This window comes from Denticeps clupeoides, chromosome 1, assembly GCF_900700375.1.
Source record: "Denticeps clupeoides chromosome 1, fDenClu1.1, whole genome shotgun sequence".
Lineage (NCBI taxonomy): Eukaryota > Metazoa > Chordata > Actinopteri > Clupeiformes > Denticipitidae > Denticeps > Denticeps clupeoides.
This window is the reverse complement of record NC_041707.1, coordinates 2,692,231-2,713,051: the sequence shown is the minus strand read 5'-3', so window position 1 is coordinate 2,713,051 and position 20,821 is coordinate 2,692,231. Positions and strand designations below refer to the sequence as shown.

General features: G+C 49.8%; 2 protein-coding genes and 1 pseudogene across 6 annotated transcripts in view; 2 read left to right on the top strand and 1 right to left on the bottom strand.

Moving 5' to 3' along the window:
* The first annotated feature begins 1,513 nt into the window (after window positions 1–1,513).
* LOC114786947 (ATP-dependent RNA helicase TDRD9-like) lies at window positions 1,514–14,255 on the top strand (annotated as a pseudogene).
* LOC114786928 (reticulon-1-A-like) lies at window positions 14,256–19,980 on the bottom strand. Of its 5 annotated transcripts, XM_028974531.1 has the most exons (9): window positions 19,676–19,980; window positions 18,621–19,214; window positions 18,384–18,530; window positions 15,778–15,985; window positions 15,176–15,314; window positions 15,025–15,094; window positions 14,901–14,947; window positions 14,530–14,588; window positions 14,256–14,447 (listed from the first exon to the last, which is right to left on the bottom strand). In XM_028974531.1, exons 1-9 carry the CDS (start codon window positions 19,734–19,736, stop codon window positions 14,405–14,407), a joined length of 1,368 nt encoding a protein of 455 aa, XP_028830364.1. In that variant the 5' UTR covers window positions 19,737–19,980; the 3' UTR covers window positions 14,256–14,404. The 5 variants fall into 5 exon arrangements, with proteins under 5 accessions (XP_028830364.1, XP_028830392.1, XP_028830401.1 ...); XM_028974559.1 differs by lacking the exons at window positions 18,384–18,530; window positions 18,621–19,214; window positions 19,676–19,980 and adding exons at window positions 17,374–17,537; window positions 17,630–18,015; XM_028974568.1 differs by lacking the exons at window positions 18,384–18,530; window positions 18,621–19,214; window positions 19,676–19,980 and adding exons at window positions 17,374–17,445; window positions 17,659–18,015.
* LOC114786920 (leucine-rich repeat-containing protein 9-like) overlaps window positions 19,813–20,821 on the top strand; it is a 13,364-nt gene continuing 12,355 nt past the window's right edge. The window contains 3 exon segments of the mRNA XM_028974517.1: window positions 19,813–20,113; window positions 20,201–20,419; window positions 20,505–20,645. Of these exon segments, the coding sequence (XP_028830350.1) occupies window positions 20,084–20,113; window positions 20,201–20,419; window positions 20,505–20,645 (390 nt within the window). The 5' untranslated portion in view covers window positions 19,813–20,083.

The window sequence follows — 20,821 nt, the reverse complement described above, 5'->3', positions numbered from 1 at the left end:
TCATTTATTCATTCATTTTTTAATTAGTTATTCAATAATACTTTTTCATTAATTTACAGCGCACACAACAAACAATTATTCCTTATATAGCCCAAAGCTACATACACTTTGACACGGCCCTACAGTTGACACTTTGACCCTTTCTGCACACAAGGAAAAACTCCACTAGAGCAATCTTGGAAAGGCTTGTGTCAGAGAGGGATGGTCTTTCAGGTAAAAGTGACCATGCAATACATTTACATTACAGCATTTATCAGATGCCCTTATCCAGAGCGACTTACAATCAGTAGTTACAGGGACAGTCCCCCCCGTGGAGACACTCAGGGTTAAGTGTCTTGCTCAGGGACACGATGGTAGTAAGCTGGGTTTGAACCTTCCCAAATTCTCCCACACCGCCCCTCTGCTACGTTCCCTCCACTGGCTCCCAGTAGCTGCACGCATCAGGTTCAAAATACTGATGCTGGCCTACAAAGCCAAACATGGAGTAGCACCATCCTACCTCACAGCCCTTATTACACCTCACACTGCACCTGGTATACTCCGAGCCTCCAGTACTGCTCGCCTGGACCCTCCATCTCTGAAGGTAAAAGGAAGACGCTCATCTAGACTCTTCTCCGTCTTGGCCCTCGGTGGGGGAATGAACTTCCCCTCGAGGTCAGAACAGCTCAGTCACTGAGCACCTTCAAACGGCAGCTCAAGACCTTCCTCTTTAGAGAATATTTAGATTAAATTGTAAACTTCTTATTGTCGAACTTGTGTACAGAATCTACAACAGAGTGAATAAAAAGATTGTATTCATAGTTGGGGTCCTAGTGAACCGGAATTGATTTCTTCACGATGGTAACTTGAAAGCTGTCCATGTTTGGAGGCGTTTAGTCCAGTGTCGTGGTTTACACTGCACGTCCATTATAATGCTACTGGTCCCATTAGAAGATCCCTGAAGCTCTAGCCGTTACGGTGTAGGTGGCTGTGGTGACCCGCTGTCTGGTACATGCTGAAGTTCATTGCCAGGGACCAGGGTATAGAGCAACTCAGAGAGAGACAGATGAGACTCGAGTGGTTACGAGTGGACTATTTAGGTGAGACGAGCGTCGTAGTACCTGTGCGTTTTAACTGTTATAGAGTTCTGGACTAAAAAGATGCGTCTTCAGCCCTGACTTGCAGGGGTCTGGCGACAGGATCTCGTCTACATCCAGGGATTGACCTCGCCTCCGGGCCTCAGCAGGCCTGTTCCATTGCCTGCAGAAGAGCAGTGATGGTGTAGGAACCATGGCGGCCACACAGTGTGATATTTCCCTGTTCCCTGGCTTATTTTTTTTTCTTTTGGTTGACTTAAAATGTTTATTGCTTTATTCATTTTTGTATTCTAAAACTTCAATTAAAAAATATATATTAAAAAAAAAAAAAATCTCCCTCTATTCCTCATCCCACCACGTGGGTCGCACGTCATTCACACAATTACGCGGAGGCCGAACGTCTCCTGCCCTTTTTAGTCATTTCGAATCCCGGCAAAATGCAGTCGGCAATAACGGCGGAGCAGATCGCGGACTGGTTCACCGTGGGAACCCGGTTCGCCAACATCCGAATCACCCACGAGGTCCACAGGGACGCCGAGGGGCCCGGCGCTCAGCCCGGGTGGGTACCGAGTGGCGGGCGGCTCGGGCAATTAAGTCTATAAATTATATACAATATATACATAATTTATGTCATATATAATATGTTATATATAATATATACATCATTTATTAAAGATAGATCACCGATTCATTCCAGAGGGAAATTCACGTCAATAAAGGAGAGTTTTAAAACACCCGGTTCTAAAGCCGTGCACATGCTCACAACAAAATTAACCTTAAAATACATTTAACAAATTCCTTTTATTGACTAATTTCTTTTTTTTAACCTCGATTTATACAACCGAACTCCATGGTCTGCGAAAAGTAATCTTGGGAAAAAAAAAACTGAACTTTCTGCTGAAAGTTTTGCCGTTTTAACGCGTAAAGGCCGATGTTTAAGGAAGTTGCCATGTTGTGGTGTTTTAACGCGTAAAGGCCGATGTTTAAGGAAGTTGCCAGGTTGTGGTGTTTTAACGCGTAAAGGCCGCTGTTTAATGCGCATGTCAGGTTCGCCTCTCAGTATCAATATTTATTGACCGGTTTGGTTGTGGTACATTTCTAAAAGCCACGGTACATGTCAGACGTATGATTGAGTTTTAGTGTATTGTTCATTTTTTACTGGTTTCCAGTCCTGTCCGGCCCAGTCATAGCTCAGAGTCAGAGAGCAGTGGTGGTGGACCCCACAACAGGAAGCAAAACAGTAGGTCACACACACACACACACACACACACATTGCTGCTGTGGTGATGTGAGGCATGTGACTATGAACTGGTTTACATTGTACTTTTCCAGGTAGTGGCTTGCCTCCACCACCTTTGGCAACCTATGAGTACCCGTCCCTACCAATCACAAAGAACCGAGAAGAGGTAAAAACATGCTGAAACCCTTTCTTCTGTCTGTGTTTAGATGCTCAGATGTTCTTCATCTTCAGTCTTGTTCAGTGGGGGGGGTAGTAAGTTTTTTTTTTTTCTTTCTTTCTTTTTGGTCTGCTGGTTTATAGGCACGTGTTGTTATACACTAGATCACTGTGATGCCCAGATGCCACTGGGCTTAGCCAGCTGTCTCCCGTTTTGACCTGTTTATTGGCTCTTTTATCAGCGCGCCTGGAGGAAACACATGTTGTCCTGCACTGTTCATGGTGACTGTGTCCTTGGGAATGCACAATTTAATCGAATTTTGATCACGATTTTGGTTATCACTATTAAATTACGATGATCGTCGGCGATATTACAATTTGAATAGCAGGGTCTGCTGCATATCAAATCAAGCACTTTCTCAACCAATAGTCAGCCAACCACCAGGGGCTGAACAAAAGCATAGACTGTATGAGTGGGAAACCTCAAATTGTGACAGAGTGAGATGTAATGTAATTGGGGCCAGTGGTGGCCTAGTGGTTAAGGAAGTGGCCCCGTAATCAGAAGGTTGCCGGTTCGAATGCTGGTTTGCCTGAGGTGCCACTGAGTAAAGCACCGTCCCCACACACTGCTCACCAAGGGTGATGGGTTAAATGCAGAGGACACATTTCGTTGTGTCACCGTGTGCTGTGCTGTGTATCACAAGACAATCAAATCACTTCACTTTCATATTTCACATTCACCTTCACTCGTCTCTGTTCATCTGTCCTCTTTCATCTCTTCCTGCACTTTTTCACACCTTTCAATCCCCTTACCGCTAGAAACAGCAACTAACTCTCTCCCTCTCCTCACTTTCCCTTTCTATGGATCATCTTTGTCCTTTATCTTCCAAACGCAAAAGGACTTCTCCCCCTGCTCCCTGGCTATCTGACATGTTGCGCAGCAGTTGAAGGGAACTAAGAACAGCAGAGAGGAAATATCAGAAATCCCAGCTTGACCCGCTGCATTATCTAACCTCACCTCCGCTAAATCTACTTTCTACAAAGCAAACTGCAAACCTCTACCCACAACCATCAAAACTCCACAACATATTCTCATCTCTATTGAACCCTCCAACTCCCCCTGCTCCATCTTCCATAACCACCCTACCCTCTGAAAGCTTGCCGACAGCCCTTGAACAATTTTCAAAACTCACATTAGATGAAACCATCCAGATCATATCTACAGGTAATCCAACCACTTGTCCACTGGAACCAATCCCCTCCACAATACTCCCAAACAACCTCTCCTGACCTTATCCCCTTCATTTCTCATGTCATAAATGGTTCAATTACATCTGGTCCTGTACCAGCTGTCTTTAAAACAGGCAGCGTTCTTCCAAACCCATCGCTGACCCTGCAGACATCAGCAACTACAGACCAGCAACTTCTCTCATTTCTTTCTAAAGTCCTTGAGTGGTGTGTCTACCATCAGCTATCACTTCATCTGTCTCAGAACACCTTGTAGATTTTCCACAGCATGTCCTTCTACATAATCAGAAGGTTGCCGGTTCGAAGCAAAACTCTTATCTGTCCCTCCGGGATTTGCTGTTTCGTGTGAAACGTTGTTTGAGTGGCCTGTGTGTATGTGTGTGAGGTTCTGAAGCTCTAGTTCCCTGCGTCTCTGTGCAGCTCATTTCTCTGATCGAGAGCAACGCAGTGGTGATCATCCGTGGGGCGACGGGCAGCGGGAAACCACCCAGCTGCCCCAGTTCGTCCTCGACTTCTACAGCGAGAAGAACGTCCCCTGCAACCTGGTGGTGACGCAGCCACGCAAGATTGGTGCTGCTAGCATCGCGCGATGGGTTGCCCGAGAGCGCAAGTGCGTCCTGGGTAGTCTGGTTGGCTATCAGGTGTGTGTGTCAAAATGTTGAAAGTAAAAATGCCTCAACCAACAAAGAAAAGTTTATGAAGTGAATTACTTTTAAGATTGAGCTAGAGGTGAAGAATTGCTATGTGTGTGTGTGTGTGTGTGTGTGTGTGTGTGTGTGTGTGTGTAGGTGGGTCTGGAGAAAAAGGCAACGGAACACACCAGACTGATCTACATGACCACCGGAGTCCTGCTGCAGAAGCTGGTTACTGCCAAGAGCCTAACCGAGTTCTCCCATATCTTCATAGATGAGGTACCAGTGTCTCTCTCTCTCTCTCACACACACACACACACACACACACAACTCCGAAAAATCACCTAAATCGCCATCGCTGCATTGCTGCCATCTCTGTCCCCGTCTGAAGGGGCAGTGGTGGCCTAGCGGGTAAGGAAACAGACTCGTAATCCAAAGGTTGACAGTTCCAATCCCAAACTGCCAAGCTGCCCCCCCACACACTGCTCCCTGGTTAAATTATGGTTAAATGCAGAGGACACACTCACTTCACTTTCACGTTTCAGTGACTGTAGCTTTAAATGCTAATGAGGAGGAGAGAGGTGGGGCAGGGGGAGAGCGGCCTATAGAAGTTGATGGTGCATTCGCGGAAATGAACACCATTCAACACCATTCACCAACCACAATGTTTGGCCCAGACGTGAAGTCGTGTCGGTGTTTTTTCCTGAAAAATAAAATAAAATGACCCCACTAGTTCTTCAGTCTCGCGTGACGGAAGTACAAAAAAATACATTTGTGCTCATTTTTACTGAGCAACTGCAATGCTTTGCACGTTGGGAGATTCTCTGGGTGGAAAAAGCATGAGAAACGGGAGGTAACCTTTCCCTTTATGACGTCATAAGGGGACAAATTCCAGATCCGACCGTCTGAGCTGCTGTTCTCTGAATGGTGAAGCAGAACGACCAAAACACTCTTTACAGCTATCGCCATTTCTAGCTACTGCAGGACCATAGAAAGGCTATTTAATTTAATCTGCTGATTTAAAATCAGGTATAAAATGAGTAAAAAGAGCAGGAGAATTTAGTCTTATTCATGGTGCTGGGTGTGGTGGTGGTGATGGTGGTGATGATGATGACGTCCTTTCCGTAGGTCCATGAGCGAACTGAGGAGCTGGACTTCCTCCTCCTGGTTGTAAGGAAGCTGCTGCAGTCCAACTCGCGCTACGTCAAGGTGTGTGACCCGACTACGAATACCTGCACACACACACACACACACACACTTCACACACAGCCTGTCTGTGCATCTCAATATGGGCGTGGCTTCACTGAGCTTGCAGGCTGCTGCTCATTGGTCCCACCCCCACGCCAATCTTTCTCCTTCGGCTGACCTGCAGGTCATCCTCATGTCGGCCACCATCAACTGTAAAGAGTTTTGCCGGATTATTTCGGGACAGCCTGTGCGGGGCCAGATCAACCCCGCCTTCGTTTTCGAGGTGGAGGGTGTGCCGTACACCATCGAGGAGTTTTAACCTGGGATGACATTACGCAACCATCGTTCCCTTCAGGGTGAGAGAGAACATCACCTTGAACTTTAACATCTGACCTTGTCACATAACCCTGGTATGGAGTGTGTGTGTGTGTGTGTGTGTGGTCAGGTGGAGCCCAACCAGCTATGATAACCCCTCAATCAGTGTTGAAATGTACAATGTGGCTGTGAGTCTCATTCAGAACTTTGATGAAATGGAGGCCAAAGATCACAGGTCAGAGGTCATGTGCACCGATCCAGCCAAGCCGTCCACTCATCTGACTGTAATCTGTAACATCTCCTTGTGTGTGTGTGTGTGTGCGCGCAGTAATGTAGAGAAGGACGCTAGCGTGTCTCTGCCTCAGAGGGGCAGTGTTCTGGTCTTCCTGCCGGGCCTCGCCGAGATCCAGTTCATGCAGGAGGCGCTTGCCAACTCGTACGCAAGAGGTGTGTTACTGCTCTGTCTTGTTCCTGTGTGAGTGTGTAGGTGAAACCGCTGTATTGCTTCAGCTCGTGTGTGTGTGTGTGTATGTGTGTGTGTGTGTGTGTGTTAGACTGCAGGTATACCCCCTTCACTCCACCGTGACCCTGGAGGAGCAGACGGGTGTGTTTCTGGTGCCGGTGTCTGGATACAGGAAGGTGAGTGAGCCAGTCTCACATGTTCATGTCAAAGTGAACTTTATCGTCATCTCACCATATACAAGTACACAGAGAGATGAGATGCGACACTTTGGGGACTCGCAGTGTGCAAAAAGACACAAAAACATGACAAAGGTCCGACCCACAATACACTGCAGGTCGAGACAAACCAGATGGACAGGTAGCAGCGACGTGATGGTATATCAGTGTATGGGTATGGTTAGTATATATAGTGCACAAAATGACAATAACAGTAGTAATAATAATTTGACATTATATTATAATAATAACAGCACAATGTGCAATACTTCAGTTTTTCCGCCTCTGTGTGTGTCTGTGATTCCTCAGATCATCCTGTCCACCAACATTGCGGAGAGCTCGGTGACAGTCCCTGACGTGAAGTACGGTGAGTTTCTGCACCGCACGGCTCAGAAACAATGTCGTGTGATGATGATTGTACAGGAGGAGATGAAGATGTGTGTGTTTAATAGTGATTGACTTCTGCCTGGCACGTCACGTGGTTTGTGACAAAGAGACAAACTACCAGTCCCTTCAGCTCACCTGGGCGTCCAAAACCAACTGTAACCAGCGGCGAGGTGAGAAGGTGGTGCTAATCGGCCTTGAGAAGTCTCGGGCGTGGCCGTTGTATGACTTCCCGCATCGTGCTCTGCTCTGTCCCTCAGGTCGAGCTGGTCGCGTCTCCAAGGGTTACTGTTACCGCCTGGTCACTAAGGAGTTCTGGGAGAAGGAGATTCCAGACTTTGTGCTTCCTGAGATGCTGGTGAGTGTAGGGACAGTTCTCACACACACACACACACACACACACACACACACACACACACACAAACCTCTAGCAGCCTAGAGGTACATCATCATGTTGATTGTGTGTGTGTGTGTGTGTGTGTAGCGTTCTCCATTAGACAGGATCATGCTGAAGGTGAAGCTGTTGCAGATGGGTGAAACCCCGCTCTGTCCTGTCCACGTCCCTGTCCCCTCCTAAACTGAGTGACATTGAGAGAACCATCCTGCAGCTGAAGGAGGTGATGAGTGTCCTGCTGTCCCTGCATTCACAATTCCTATGCTGGATACAGCCATGATGATGATGATGATGATGATGATTATGATTATGTTGATACAGAAACACTAAATTATACGTTTTGCTGTGTGTGTATGTAGATTGGAGCGCTCTCAGTGCACACCTCCTCTCACAACTCACTTGACGGGGACCTGACCTTTCTGGGTCGGGTTCTGTCTCACCTGCCTGTTGACCTGCTTCTGGGAAGATGGTTGTCCTGGGTCACGTGTTCGGCTGTCTGGAAGAGTGTCTGATTCATCGGTACCCAGTTTTTTACCCAATTTTACCTGCTGTTGAAGTGCTGTAGAGAATTGCTGGTTTTATTTACTTGATTTGGACCTGTCAGTGTGACCGACCATTTACTATTGAGCTCGGAATAGGTTTTTGGCCCCCTGTGGGCCAAAGCTAGCGACCCGGAAGTCGATGCGAGGCTGAAGGCCTTACTGAGCTGCACGATTTGGCATATTGGATGTGTCAGTTAATGCTCAGACTATTAATGCTCAGACTGGATCAAATGCCCATAGAAATGCACTGAATGCTAATTTTAGCATTGGTATCATTTTAAACCTGCTCGCAGACGCATGGGACTCTGGTAATTGTCCTTTGTCCTGCTTGCACACGGTTCAACCGAAACCCACCAGATTTTGTACGGTGGGTCAGAGTGAGTAAATGGGGTTGTTTCGAACTCGCACTCGTTTGTCCCGTATTTGGCATCCGAGGCTCTTTTTGCTCCATTGAACTTGTATGAACCCTCTCAACCACCTACACAAAAGGCCACTTTATTGGAGCAGGGACGCCTGCTCCTTTGTCCAGCTGTTCCGCTGTTGCGATGTTTCTGTGTCTTTCTCTTTCAGCGGCATCTCTCTCCCTGAAGAGTTTCTTTGCGATTTCGTCCCTACAGCATGTGGCAGGTTATCGGTAGGTTCTAGCTGGTGATCGGTTGAGCCTGCTGATTTCTGGGTGGGGCCAGAGTGTTAACAGGTGCTGTATGTCCAACTGTCACACAGGAGCAAACTGATGTTTGCCAATGGGTACCCCAGCGACCACATCGCGTTTTCTCAATGCATTTAAGGTACAGCCTGCTTGCAGGAAAAGGGGGTGGGGCTATGGATGACCAGTGGCTGGTTTATATAATTATATATATATATAATTATTTCCCTCTATGTTTTCATGGCTTGAAGGCATGGTACACGGCCAGGTCCAAGGGGGAGCTGAGGCATCCCCAGAGTGAGTAGAACATTTCAACATTTCAATATACACACATGCTTGTATGCCACACACACCGCATGTTTAGATACATACTAGGGCAAGATACGGTGGAATACATGGATTAATATATGTATTTGTAATAATAGATTCATCTGAAATTTGAGGAAGGAGAAGAATATTTGAAGGTCTACTGTTCAATTATAAAGACATGTACACACACACACAGAGATCCATGGTGGTCTGATCAGTGGGACTTTGCTATGTCTCAGGAAGAGCTGGAGTGGGGAAAAAGAGAACTGCATCCAAATCAAGAGGATCAGGGAGGTGAGTTCCAGATTTCAGTTTATGATCTATGTTTCTACAGGTTCCACCTGTTCATTCTGTGTGTGTGTGTGTGTGTGTGTGTGAAGGTGGCTGAACTGTTTGAGGACCTGAAGAAGAGAGTGGCTCAGTTCAACATGCACATCAACACAGTTGAATCGCCTCCAGACCAGAACACCCAGATGTTCATCCTACAGGTGAAATGGGGATAAATATCAAAAATAATTAATGAATGAATATTTTATCAAACAGCCCTGCCCAGACAGGAGCATGTCATTCTGCCCCCTGTTGTAGGGTCAGTATAGTGCGTGAAGTACTGGGTGGGGACAGAAACTGACACTTGGTGACTCTCTTGTGTTCCTCAGGTGGTGATCGCTGGGGCGTTTTACCCAAACTACTTCCTCCAAAGTGAGATTGATGAGGAATTGGCCTTCAAAGAGCTTTATGGCCACAACCCTTGCACCACTGTCATGGTACTTTGACCTCTAACCTCTGAACAGAAGCTCATGTGACCTCACAGCATAGTCATATTTGCAGTTTACTTGCTTCGTTGTGGATTCATTCTTAAGTTCGTGAAACTTCATTATGCGCTTACCTTCCTCAGGTGCGTAACCTGCCTTCCTTCGCCTTCCTGTACTACAAGCAGCTACAGTCCCTGTTCCGTCAGTGTGGGCAGGTCAAGGCCATATCATTCGACGGCTCCAGGTCAGTAAGCCCCGCCCACTGGAAGTGAAGTGAAAGCGATTGTTTTTTGTCATTGTGATGCGCTGTGTCCTCTGTAATTAACCATAAGTGAGCAGTGTGTGGGGACGGTATCTTGACCAAGGCGACCTCAGACTGTTCGGGTTTGAACTCGCAACCCTTCGGTCATGAGTCGCTTCCTATCCCGCTAGGCCACCACTGCCCCTGAATCCCTGCCTGCAGAGGTCTGTTCCAGTCTACTTGAATGAACTGTGTGTTTGTGTGTGTGTGTGTGTGTAGGGCGTATGTGGAGTTCTACCGCTCCTCACCACGAGTGGTTGGCGTTCTTCCGGAAGTTTCTCTGGCGCTGCTGTTGTCATGGCAGCGGCCCAGTATGTTACCTCCTCACACACTCCAGTGACGAGGTCCAGGCAAAGGCTGGAGGCCGGAGCGTCTCTCACCTCCGCTACGCACGGTACACACTCACACACCGCTGTGAGCAGCGCCCCCTGGGTCCGGGTGTGTGACTGTGAAGACATTGTCTCTGCAGAGTGAACGTGGATTTCCAGACTCATTCCGTTGAACCCGTTGGAGTCCTGAGCAGCGTCGTTGACCCCAAAACTCCTGCCCTCCTCCCGTATCTTCATAGTCAACATCACCGAGGTGGTCAACACACTCATTTACATTTACATTTACAGCATTTATCAGACGCCCTTATCCAGAGCGACTTACAATCAGTAGTTACAGGGACAGTCTCCATGGAGCAACTTAGGGTTAAGTGTCTTGCTCAGGGACACAATGGTAGTAAGTGGGATTCGAACCCGGGTCTTCTGGTTCATAGGCGAGTGTGTTACCCACTAGGCTACTACCACCCCTACATTCACACACACACACAAGATGGTTGACAACTAAGCAGCTGCTGAACTAACAGGGGATGAGTTCAGATGATGTATGTCAAGGGGGTGGAGCTTGTTACTTATGTGGAGAGTTGAATCTCTGCAGGTCATTGAGGTCGGACACTTCTGGGGCTTCCAGGCGGACGAGGGGAGTCTTGAGAAGCAGCGGGAACTGACCACTGGCATCAACTCAGGGAAACTCAAGCCCCTCCACTTTCCCTCTATCCCAACCTGTACTGCCTGGCCCCCTTCAGCGAGGCTGGCCAGCCCACCCAGTACTACAGGCCAAGATCCTGCACGTCACAGGCACTGTAGCAGAGGTACACATGCGTGCGCACACAACACACACACACACACACACACACACACACACACACACACACACACGTCCTCTTCCTGTAGGAAGCTTGAACTCCATCACCTGCAGGTCTTCTTCCTGGACTTTGGGAACAGCGCGCATGTGTCCTGCTCCAGCCTGAGGGAACTCCCTGCCGACATGCTGACTCCGCCCTTCCAGGTGAGATCCTCCACTCTATGACTTTCTGAACATTTCTGTATGTATCTAAGCTTTAATTTGACAGTCCATGATGGACCAGCACATCTGCTGAGTGGAGAGCCATCGTTAACTAGACATTCTGTGTTAGGAGAGCGGACCTGGTTTCATCTGGTGTGTGTGTGTGTGTGTGTCAGGCTCAGGAGTTCTGCATCGCTGGAATGTCCCCGTCAGCGGAGTCGCTCGTCACTGGAGGACAGTGGAGCAAGCCAGGCCCGGGACCGCTTCCTGTCACTGGTCTGTGGGCGCACGCTGGCGGTCTCGCTCTTCTCCATCCAGCACGGCATCATGCGCGTCGACTGCTTGTCACCACGGAGACCAGCGTCACAGACATCATGGTGGAGGAGGGCTACGCCCTGCGGGCCGCCAGAGAGCTTTCAGTCAAAGGTCAGCATGACCAGTCATGTAGTGTGTCTGGAGAAGATAAATTAGTACGACTGACGATAACATTAATAATTAATAATAATAATAATCCTCTCCTCCCCTCCCTGTGTGTGTGTCTGCAGCAAAATCATGAGATGCTGGTTTCCTTCGTGTATCAGGATCTGGTTGATGGTTCCTTCATTCCCAGCAGCATCAGTGACCTCCTGTTACAAAAACAGCAGGAGGACAAAGAGCTGATAGATCAGCTGCTGGAGACCTTCACACACCGGAACAACATGGCCAAGAGCAAGGTACACACACACACACACAGACACAAGGGGGCCTTTATCTCCAGGTTGACCTACTGCAGTGGTCTCCTAACCATCGAACATTGAACAGGCTGCTGCTGAAAGTCTAACGAAGAACTTCTCACATCACAGGTCTGAAGACGTTACAACTGATTTTCACGTTTATGAATCTACAACCTCACAGAGATGTTTGATGAATCCACATCTACTATCTATCTATCTCTGAGGTCACTGCTAAGACTGTGTGTGTGTGTGTGTGTGTGTGTGTGTGTGTGTCTCTTGTCTTGCACAGGTTCAAGTTAATGGCCCATACAGCCCCAATAAAGTCAGGTTCCACAGCATGAGCCGTGCTACTCACCTCAGGTGTGTGTGTGTGTGTGTGTGCGCTCTGTGTTCTTGGTTGTGTTGTGTAACCTGCTTTGTGTGTGTGTGTGTCTTGACAGGAGTGTTATGCTGGAAAAAGACAGTATAAATGCTGTAGCTGTGAATGAGAACCCACAGGACACACACTTCAGGATGTTGGCAACCGGATCAGTCAGGGTCGGTGCATCAGGTATGTGTGTGTGTGTGTGTGTGTGTGTGTGTGTGTGTGTGTGTGTGTGTTTTTTTTTTTTATCTGACAAATGTACGACGTTTGTGTGTTCCTCACAGGCTCCTGTATTCATTTAAAAGAAACGAGTCATCTGCCTTTTATTCGTGGACTCCCAGCTCTGGTCACCATGCTGTTCACTCCACTTATGGAGCTGCGGTGTGTAAGCACACACACACACACACACACACCACAACCACAACCACATAGTACTGACCAGTGCCGGTGAAGGAGCTTCTTCCTTTAAGCATAAAATTTTGGTGGTAGTAGCAAGACACTTAACCCTGAGTGTCTCCGGGGGGGAACTGTCCCTGTCTCTACTGATTGTAAGGCGCTCTGGATAAGGGTGTCTGGTAAACACTCTAAATATAAATAAATCTGACATCCTGGTCTTGTGGCTGTCTGTGTGTGTGGTGTGTGTGTGTGTGTGTTTGTGTGTGTGTGTGTGTGTGTGTAGTACTGATGAAAGGCGCTCGTGTTTCACCGGTGCTGTCTGTGGCCTCGGCCCCTGCTCCAGTGACACCAAGCTGGATAAGGACATTGAGTTGACATTTGATGTCAACTTTGATGTGGATGACATCACAGAGGTGGGTGGAGTCAGCAGCCTTGATTCAGACAATTGGGCAATTAGGTCTTCTAAAGGTTGTGTGTGCGCGCGTGTGTGCGTCTTGTCTCTGCAGATTAACGGGCTGCGTGCGGCGGTGAACAGGCTGGTGTGTGAGGGACCCGGCAGCCTGCTGCACCTGGGTCCAGACCACATAAGTTCTCTACAGCAGGACTCCAGAAACAGACTACTCAGGTGTGAATCTCACACTCACTCACACACACACACACACACACACACCAACACCTGGGTGTTCTGATGTTAAAGCTCCTCTTTCTGATGTTCAGGGTTTTCTGCAGGACTCCCAGAGAAGATCGGGTTCCCGTTTATTATAGGAACCTGAAGGCGTGGAACCAGGTCAGCATCGCATACACCTCACAGACCACAGGAAGGTGACATTAGAGGAGGTCATTCAGGCCATCAGGGTCACTTGTTGGAAATTGAACTGATGTGAAGTGATTGTCATTGTCACACAGCACAGAACAAAATGTGTCCTCTGCTTTTAACCCTTGGTGAGCATGACAGGCGCCCGGGGAGCAGTGTGCCACCTCAGTCGGGATTTGAACCGGCAAGCCACTTTCTTAACCACTAGGACACCACTGCCCATTTTAATGTAAATGGAATGGAAATGCAACCCCATATCCTATTGGCTGTCTTCTTGACTGAATAAAGTCCACACTCAGATGTTCTTTATAAATGTTCTTCAGCTGAGACCATCCGCTGCCTGATGAGACGTTCTCCACAGCTTCATCACCGCGATGATAACATCGTCCCTGTCTGTGTTGTCAGGTGAACCCCGCCCATAAAATGGAGGCCTTGGAAAAAGCCGGAGTGAAGAGGCGTGAAGGTCAGCTGTTCCAGCTCCACCCTGTGGTCCTGTTGGACCTGGGAGAACCGGAGTGTGACGCCGCAGCCCCAGGAGAGTAGGGCCCGCACTGCAGAATGCCCTGAACCCCTGGCAGGAGTTCTGTAAAGGGGCGTGGCTTCAGGAGAAGCTGCTGATCGTGATTGGTCGCACATTTTTTGTTGCTGTTGTTGTTGTTCCTTCGTTACTCTTTTCCAGGTCGCTACCTTTTAATTTATTCTGCTTATGTTCAGACACGGTTCGTCACTGCAGGTTCTGGACTCGTATTTTAGACTGGACCAGTGACCTTGAGACAGATGGAGGCACGTCTCTCTTTATTTTTTCTCGTGTACACACACAGGTGCAGTGACCGTTTAAGACGTGTTTATTAAAGACGTGTTTGTGACTTCATGCGTTGACGTGTGTGTGTGTGTGTGTGTGTGGGGCTGTGGTCAGGCGATGCCACTCTACTCCTCCTTCCTCTTGGCCCCAGGGACCTTCTCTTTGATCCTGTAGGCGAGAGGTGGAGGTCAGTGTCTCTGTTACCGCACGTCGGATTAGTTTCCTTTATTGTAAAGACACCGAGACTCACTTTCCCACCACCAGGCTGACGTGGGTCCGGACCACGCCCAGATACTGGTCGATCTGAGTCTGAGAGAGAAGGTAGTGGTCAGCAGCGAATCATTTCACGTGTTCATTAAAGTGAAGTGAAGTGTGATGCTCAGCACACGTTGACACAACGAAGCGTGTCCTCTGCATTTAACCATCACCCTTGGTGACCAGTGGGCGGCCATGACAGGCGCCCGGGGAGCAGTGTGTGGGGACGGTGCTTCTGATTAACCGCTAGGCCACCACCGCCCCCCCCATTAGGAATGTTATTGATTATGGGTAGTGCATTAGACTCAATATTTGTGTCCATTAATAGTGACAGTTGGCTCCGTGCGGCTGCTGTTTCCTTCCTACCTGATATTTCTCGTAGACCATCGGACACGTGAACACGGCCACCAGCGCTGGGGACAGAGAGCAGCAGGTCAGAGGCACCGCCAGCACATTCTCACACATCCCATAATTCCAGTCAGTTTCTTACCGAGGATCAGCAGCGTCAGGCCGTTAAACAGCGCGCCGACGTACGTCAGCAGCCACATAAGCACTGCAAACTAAACACACACACACAGCGGCGGCGGTCAGCACCAGCGGGCCCTGCTCCTGCCGGAAGGTGGGGGGAAGATGCACCTGACCTTGACCGAGTCGACCAGGTCCTGAACCAGGAAGAGGCGACGCAGCTCCTTCAGCAGACAGGTGGCGTAGAGCTGGATCTTCTCCACGCCTGCCGACATCTGGGCCGGGGTCAGCGCCACGTCCACCTCCAGATAGGACCTGCAGCGCAGCGTTGTGGAAGTGAGGCGACACCTCTGCATTTAACCCATCGGTGTGTTTAAGGATTTGAACCCACAACCTTCAGTTACGAGTTTGCTTCCTCACACTGCTCCTAATGGCGTTACCGTGCCGATTGTGGTCTTCTGGTTCATAGGCGAGCGTGGTACCCAATAGGCTACTACAACGCCCACCTGCAGCATGATTACATTTACTGCATTTACCAGACGCCCTTATCCAGACCGACTTACAATCAGTAGTGACAGGGACAGTCCCTCCCTGGAGACACTCAGGGTTAAGTGTCCTGCTCAGGGACACGATGGTAGTAAGTGGGATTTGAACCTGGGTCTTCTGGTTCATAGGCGAGTGTGTTACCCGCTAGGCCACTACCATCCATGATTAGGACTGAAGCTGAGCAGCAGACCTGGACCTTTAACGATCAGAGAGGAACGACTGAGGAACTCACTTGAAGGGGTGTCCTTCATCTGACTTCTGGACGGCCTGCAGGATGGATTTGTAGATGCGGAAGCTGATGGTGGTAGACAGGGTCGCCAGGGCGATGTAGGCGCAGACGCTGACCACGCTGAACTGAGTCAGACAGAGCAGCAGAAGCTGAAGACCCCCGAACACCAGTCCGGAGCGGCGACATTCGCGCCAGTACAGCAGATCCAGCACTGCAGGACACACAGGGGTCAGGACAGGGACACGCACCAGGTCTCACGCGACTCGTCCAGGGTGTTTCTGTCACCGTCTACTGAACACCCTCATCCCCACCCGGCCGGAGGAATGTCCCAGCATGCCGTGCAGCGCACGTCGTCCCCTCATCCCCACCTGGCCGGAGGAACGTCCAGTCCGTATCTCAGCTCTAACGTCCCAGCATGCCGTGCAGCATCGCATGTCTACTGTAGCACAGACACCAGGACCCAGCTGATCTCACCAGACTGCTCTCTGACCTGTCCGCTGTCCAGTCAGGGATGAGGGTTCTACCCCCCATCACACCAGCGAAGCACAGCGCCACCTTCAGCCTAACCCCAGGGAGACTGTCACACTCCAGCTCCTTGTGTGTGTGTGTGTGAGAGAGAGTGTGTCGGGTCCCTTGTGTGCCTCTCTCTGTTGGTCTAGTCTAAATTTAGCCCCGGTAAGAACGGGACAGAAATATCGACCGTTTTCATTTGATTCTTCCTCCTGAAGTGAAGCTGAGGATATATAACATCAGCAATTATTTAACACACACACACACTAAACCCATAGACATGTAAACACACGACATCATGGCTGTATACAACATCTCTCTCACACACACGTACAGTACTGATCCCGGTACCAGTACTGACCCAGTACACACAGCTCCCCCTGGACCCCCCCAGGGTTCAACAACACTCGGCCCTTTTCCAGCTGGCTAGCGCTAACACACACACACACACACACACAGAGTAACTGACCTGTAGAGCCCATGGCTGCGGAGAAAGAGAGAAAGAGACAGCTGCTGCCGCTGCGTCCAGCACAAAAGAGGAGTGAGGGGCGTGTTCTGTCACAGAGGGGGAGGGGCTTCAGCACCTCGCTAACACACATGCGGTGCTGCTCCACGCGGGTGTGTAAGAGTGTGAGACCGCACACAGCTGTTATCGGTGAGGGTAATATGGTTTCATGTGTGTGTGTAACAAGGACATCGGGAGCAGAGAGAAAGTTCACACACTCGGGGGAGTCGGCCTCTGTGCGTGACAGGCTCTGATGTGGTACCACGGATACAGTGTTCTGATTTCCTTTGCGCGCAAAGCCGAAGGGAGTGCCGTCCTAGTTCGGTCAAACTCACACCCAAACATACAACCATGAGGTAGAGAACCGCGCAGCACCGTCTCAGATCACGTGACCGGAAGTGGAGGTCTGGCTCGGAGTGACCTCCTGATCCCACGGCGTGTACCTGACGTGTAAGGCCCCGCCCCCCACAGGTCCCTGGTGAGCCCGGACAGTTCACCAGAACCTAGCATCTGCAACAACTTCCCACAGTGAAGGTGTCGGAAGTCTGAGGTGCTGAATGCACTTCCACTCTGCAGGAACCCACCCAGGATCCAGATCATTGTGGATTACGGGTGATCATCGTTCCTCTCGCTCTGCTGATCTTTTTCATGGCCGCCTGCAGCCGGGAACAATGCATACGGAAATGGGTGTGGCCCGGTTGCCATGGTGTTGGCTTCATCCAACAACAGGGAATGCAAGGCAACCAGACTGCAGTGGAAACACACACACACAGATGTGGACACAGGCACTCTGATACACACCTGAACATGCTGAGGGGGAAAAGTTACACACACACACACATTCGCACGATGGGTCGGTCAGTCGGTACCACGGCTCGTCCAGATGCTCCAGCCTCCGTCCTGCATGTCTTCCTGCTCCTCTGCTGCAGATCCGTCACTGACGCATCCCACCCCACCAAGCAACAGAGAGACAGAGGGGCGGGGTGGAGCTGGGGGGCGGAGACACTGTGGCGGAGGGGTCAGTATGGTAAACAACGGCAGGAAATCGCTTCAAATTAAAAGTCTCCTGGTTTTAGTCCCACACTGTCCAGCCCACAGAGCCTCTTCTGCTCTGATCACACTCACACACACACACACACACACACACAGTAATCTCGCCAGACACAAGGCCAGACACACGGCTTCAGGAGGGTGCTGAGTTCAGGGGTTACTGGTACGTGTCACTACAGGACCGCAGGTCAGGAAAATACAAAAAAAAAAAAAAAAAAAAAAGTCCACTTCTGTAATCCAGAACACACACATTCATACACATAAAGCAATCTGCTGGTGCCAAGACCATTTGTCCTCTGCATTTAACCATCACCCTGAGTGAGCAGTGGGCAGCCATGACAGGCGCCCGGGAGCAGTGTGTGGGGACGGTGCTTTGCTCAGTGGCACCTCAGTGGCACCTTGACAGATCGGGATTCGAACCGGCAACCTTCTGATTACGGGGCCGCTTCCTTAGCCATTAGTTCACCCACTGCTCATACTGTATTCTATATTGTAAAATCCCGGTCACCCTATCCTTGTGTGACCCGCCACTTCTGACCGTTACCTTTCTGTTTGCTGGTCCCCTGACGAATGATGGGTGGTTCGGGTTTCACATCGCTGCTCTTCCTTCTTGACAGGTGGCTGCCAGCACTGGGAGGGGCCTGATCAGCTCGGCTGATCTTCAGTGGAGATCCCAATGAAGAATGCTGACCTGCAGAAGAGAACAGAGGAGATCACGGCAAAGTTAAAGGCACTATGGGGTCAGAGGTCAGACCTGAATGGTGGTCCCTGGTCGATGTACCTGAAGCCGGTTCTGACAGTGTAGGAACGTCCAGTGGACCAGTGATGAACGCGTTCTGGTCAGGTTTTGGGTCTTGTGTTGCGGTGAGTGGACCCTTCGCTGGGCTCCCGGTCAGAGGCGTCGCCCTGAAGTACGAGCGATACTCTGCCATCTCCTCGTCAGAGGGGTCCTCCACATATGGAAAGGAGTGTTGTCCTCCAGCGGAACCAAGAGTCTCCTCCTCCTCCCTTCCTGGTTCTGGGGGGCTGTTGTCCATGTGACCGCCTGGTCCATCTCGGCTGTTTTCTCTCATACTGCCAAAAAGCTGCTGTTTCGTAGTGTCCTCGAGGTCGTCATCCGAGTTGTCCTCAATGTGGTGTATGGACTGAAAGTTGCCCAGGTCCCAGATGGGGTCATTGCTGTGGGTCATGTCCATGTATTTGTAAGATTCTGTTTTCTTTGTTCCCTGGAGGGTCTTCGAGATGTCAGAGAGGTCTTCAGCGATCACACCAACACAAGGATCAGAGCTGAAATCATGAGCGTGGTCTCCTGAGAGAAGATGATGATCCTGTCTCAGTGACGATGTCTTGGAGTCCAAGAACAGGAGAGAGTGTCCTGTAGCAGAGAGGAGCAGAGAATTCAGATGTTCCTTCTGTAATGAACTGACCTGAGATTAAATGTAAAGGAACCAACACTCCACCTTCAGCTCCATGTGGAGAAATAAAAAGCACCAAGCAGGAGAACAAGCACAAGATGGAGGGGAGAACTTGAGCTTCCATCTCATGAATTTTTCAGATGAAGCTGAATGTTTGAGTGGTTCTGCTGGCTCTGTGTGTGTGTGTGTGTGTGTGTGTGTGTGTGTGTGTGTGTGTGTGTGTGTGCGTGTGCGTGTGTGTAATTCGCCCTATCTGAGATCTGATCTGAACTGAATCATACTGTCATCATCATCATCATCATCAGGGCCAGTTGAAGTTTAAATGCTGATGACTGATGATTTGCTGAAATGGTCATTTTTTTCTGAAATGGTCATTTGTCCACTTCTGACCTCAACACATGGAACAAGAGGAAGAATGTACCTGTTTCCATAGTAACGGACGACCTTTCACCTCCTGTCCCGTCCTCCTGACCCGCGGACATGATGTCTTCAGTGGCGGACAGAGTGGTGTTCGGATCCCTGGAGCTCTGGTCTGATATGACGTCGCCGTGACGTCACCTGTCTGGCGAGATGTTACTCCAGCAGCGCAGTAAAAACAAAAACGATTCGATAGGATTACGTGGAATTAAATGAGTCGATTAATCGGAGGCGATGCTCGGCGTGCACGCGCGGAACGCACGTGTGGCGCCCTCTGCAGGACGTCACGCCATCTGCCGTCGCCGTGACGTCACGGATCCTGGCAACGCGCCTCTGGAGACAGTAAACAGTCGGTCCACGCAGGAGTTCTTTAGCCGGGAACCCGGATGTGCTGCTCTGGCTTCCAGAGGACATGACTGATGAGGAGATCGTTAAGGAGCTGGTCAGCTTGTACTGTCGTTGAACTTTCTGTGTGTAAATATGCTAATGTGGGACTGGACTGGGGGTTTGACTTCATGCTTCGTTCCAGTGCTCCATCAATGGCATCTCCTATGACAAAGTGTGCCAGGATGGCAGTGGCGTCACATCCCTGGAGGTGTTTTTCTCTGGATTTCCTCGAATGGTGGGGCTCTCCCTGTTCCCCCGCCTCTCCAAACTCGTCATCGTGGCCCAGAGCGTGAGCTGCATCAAGGGCTTAGAGCACTGCCCGCTGCTCAGGGAACTCTGGGTAGTGGAGTGTCACCTGACGGTCAGCTTGTGTCCATGTTCTAGCCTTTTACACACCATAGCCCAGATCCAAAACACAGCCGTGATTAACGGTTCCTCCTTTTCAGGAGATTTCGGGCGTCGGCGGTTGTCTCCAGCTTCAGAAGTTGTATCTCTATGACAACCACATCGTGGAGATCAGCAACCTGCATGCTCTGCTGCAGCTACAGGTTCTCTGGCTGAACAGCAACCGCATCACGGAAATGAAGGTGGGTGCGTTTTATCTATTCTTCATATTTATTTCTCCCTGAGAAGCTTTGGGTTTATCTTCTGTGATGTTCTGCTGATACAGCTGTTCCTCAGCAGCAGCTGGTAAACAGTGGAGCATCGCGGAATGATGCATGAAGAGTTGCAGCATCAGGGCAATGATGTCTTGAGATGCCGA

Coding starts and splice junctions, on each gene's coding strand:
- LOC114786928 (XM_028974531.1), bottom strand. CDS start 19,736: ATGTCCGCGGGTCAGGAGGACGGGACAGGAGGTGAAAGGTCGTCCGTT. Junction 18,531..18,620: donor ACTGTCAGAACCGGCTTCAG/GTACATCGACCA, acceptor TCTCTTCTGCAG/GTCAGCATTCTTCATTGGGA. Junction 15,986..18,383: donor GGGGACCAGCAAACAGAAAG/GTAACGGTCAGA, acceptor TGTGTCCTGCAG/TGCTGGATCTGCTGTACTGG.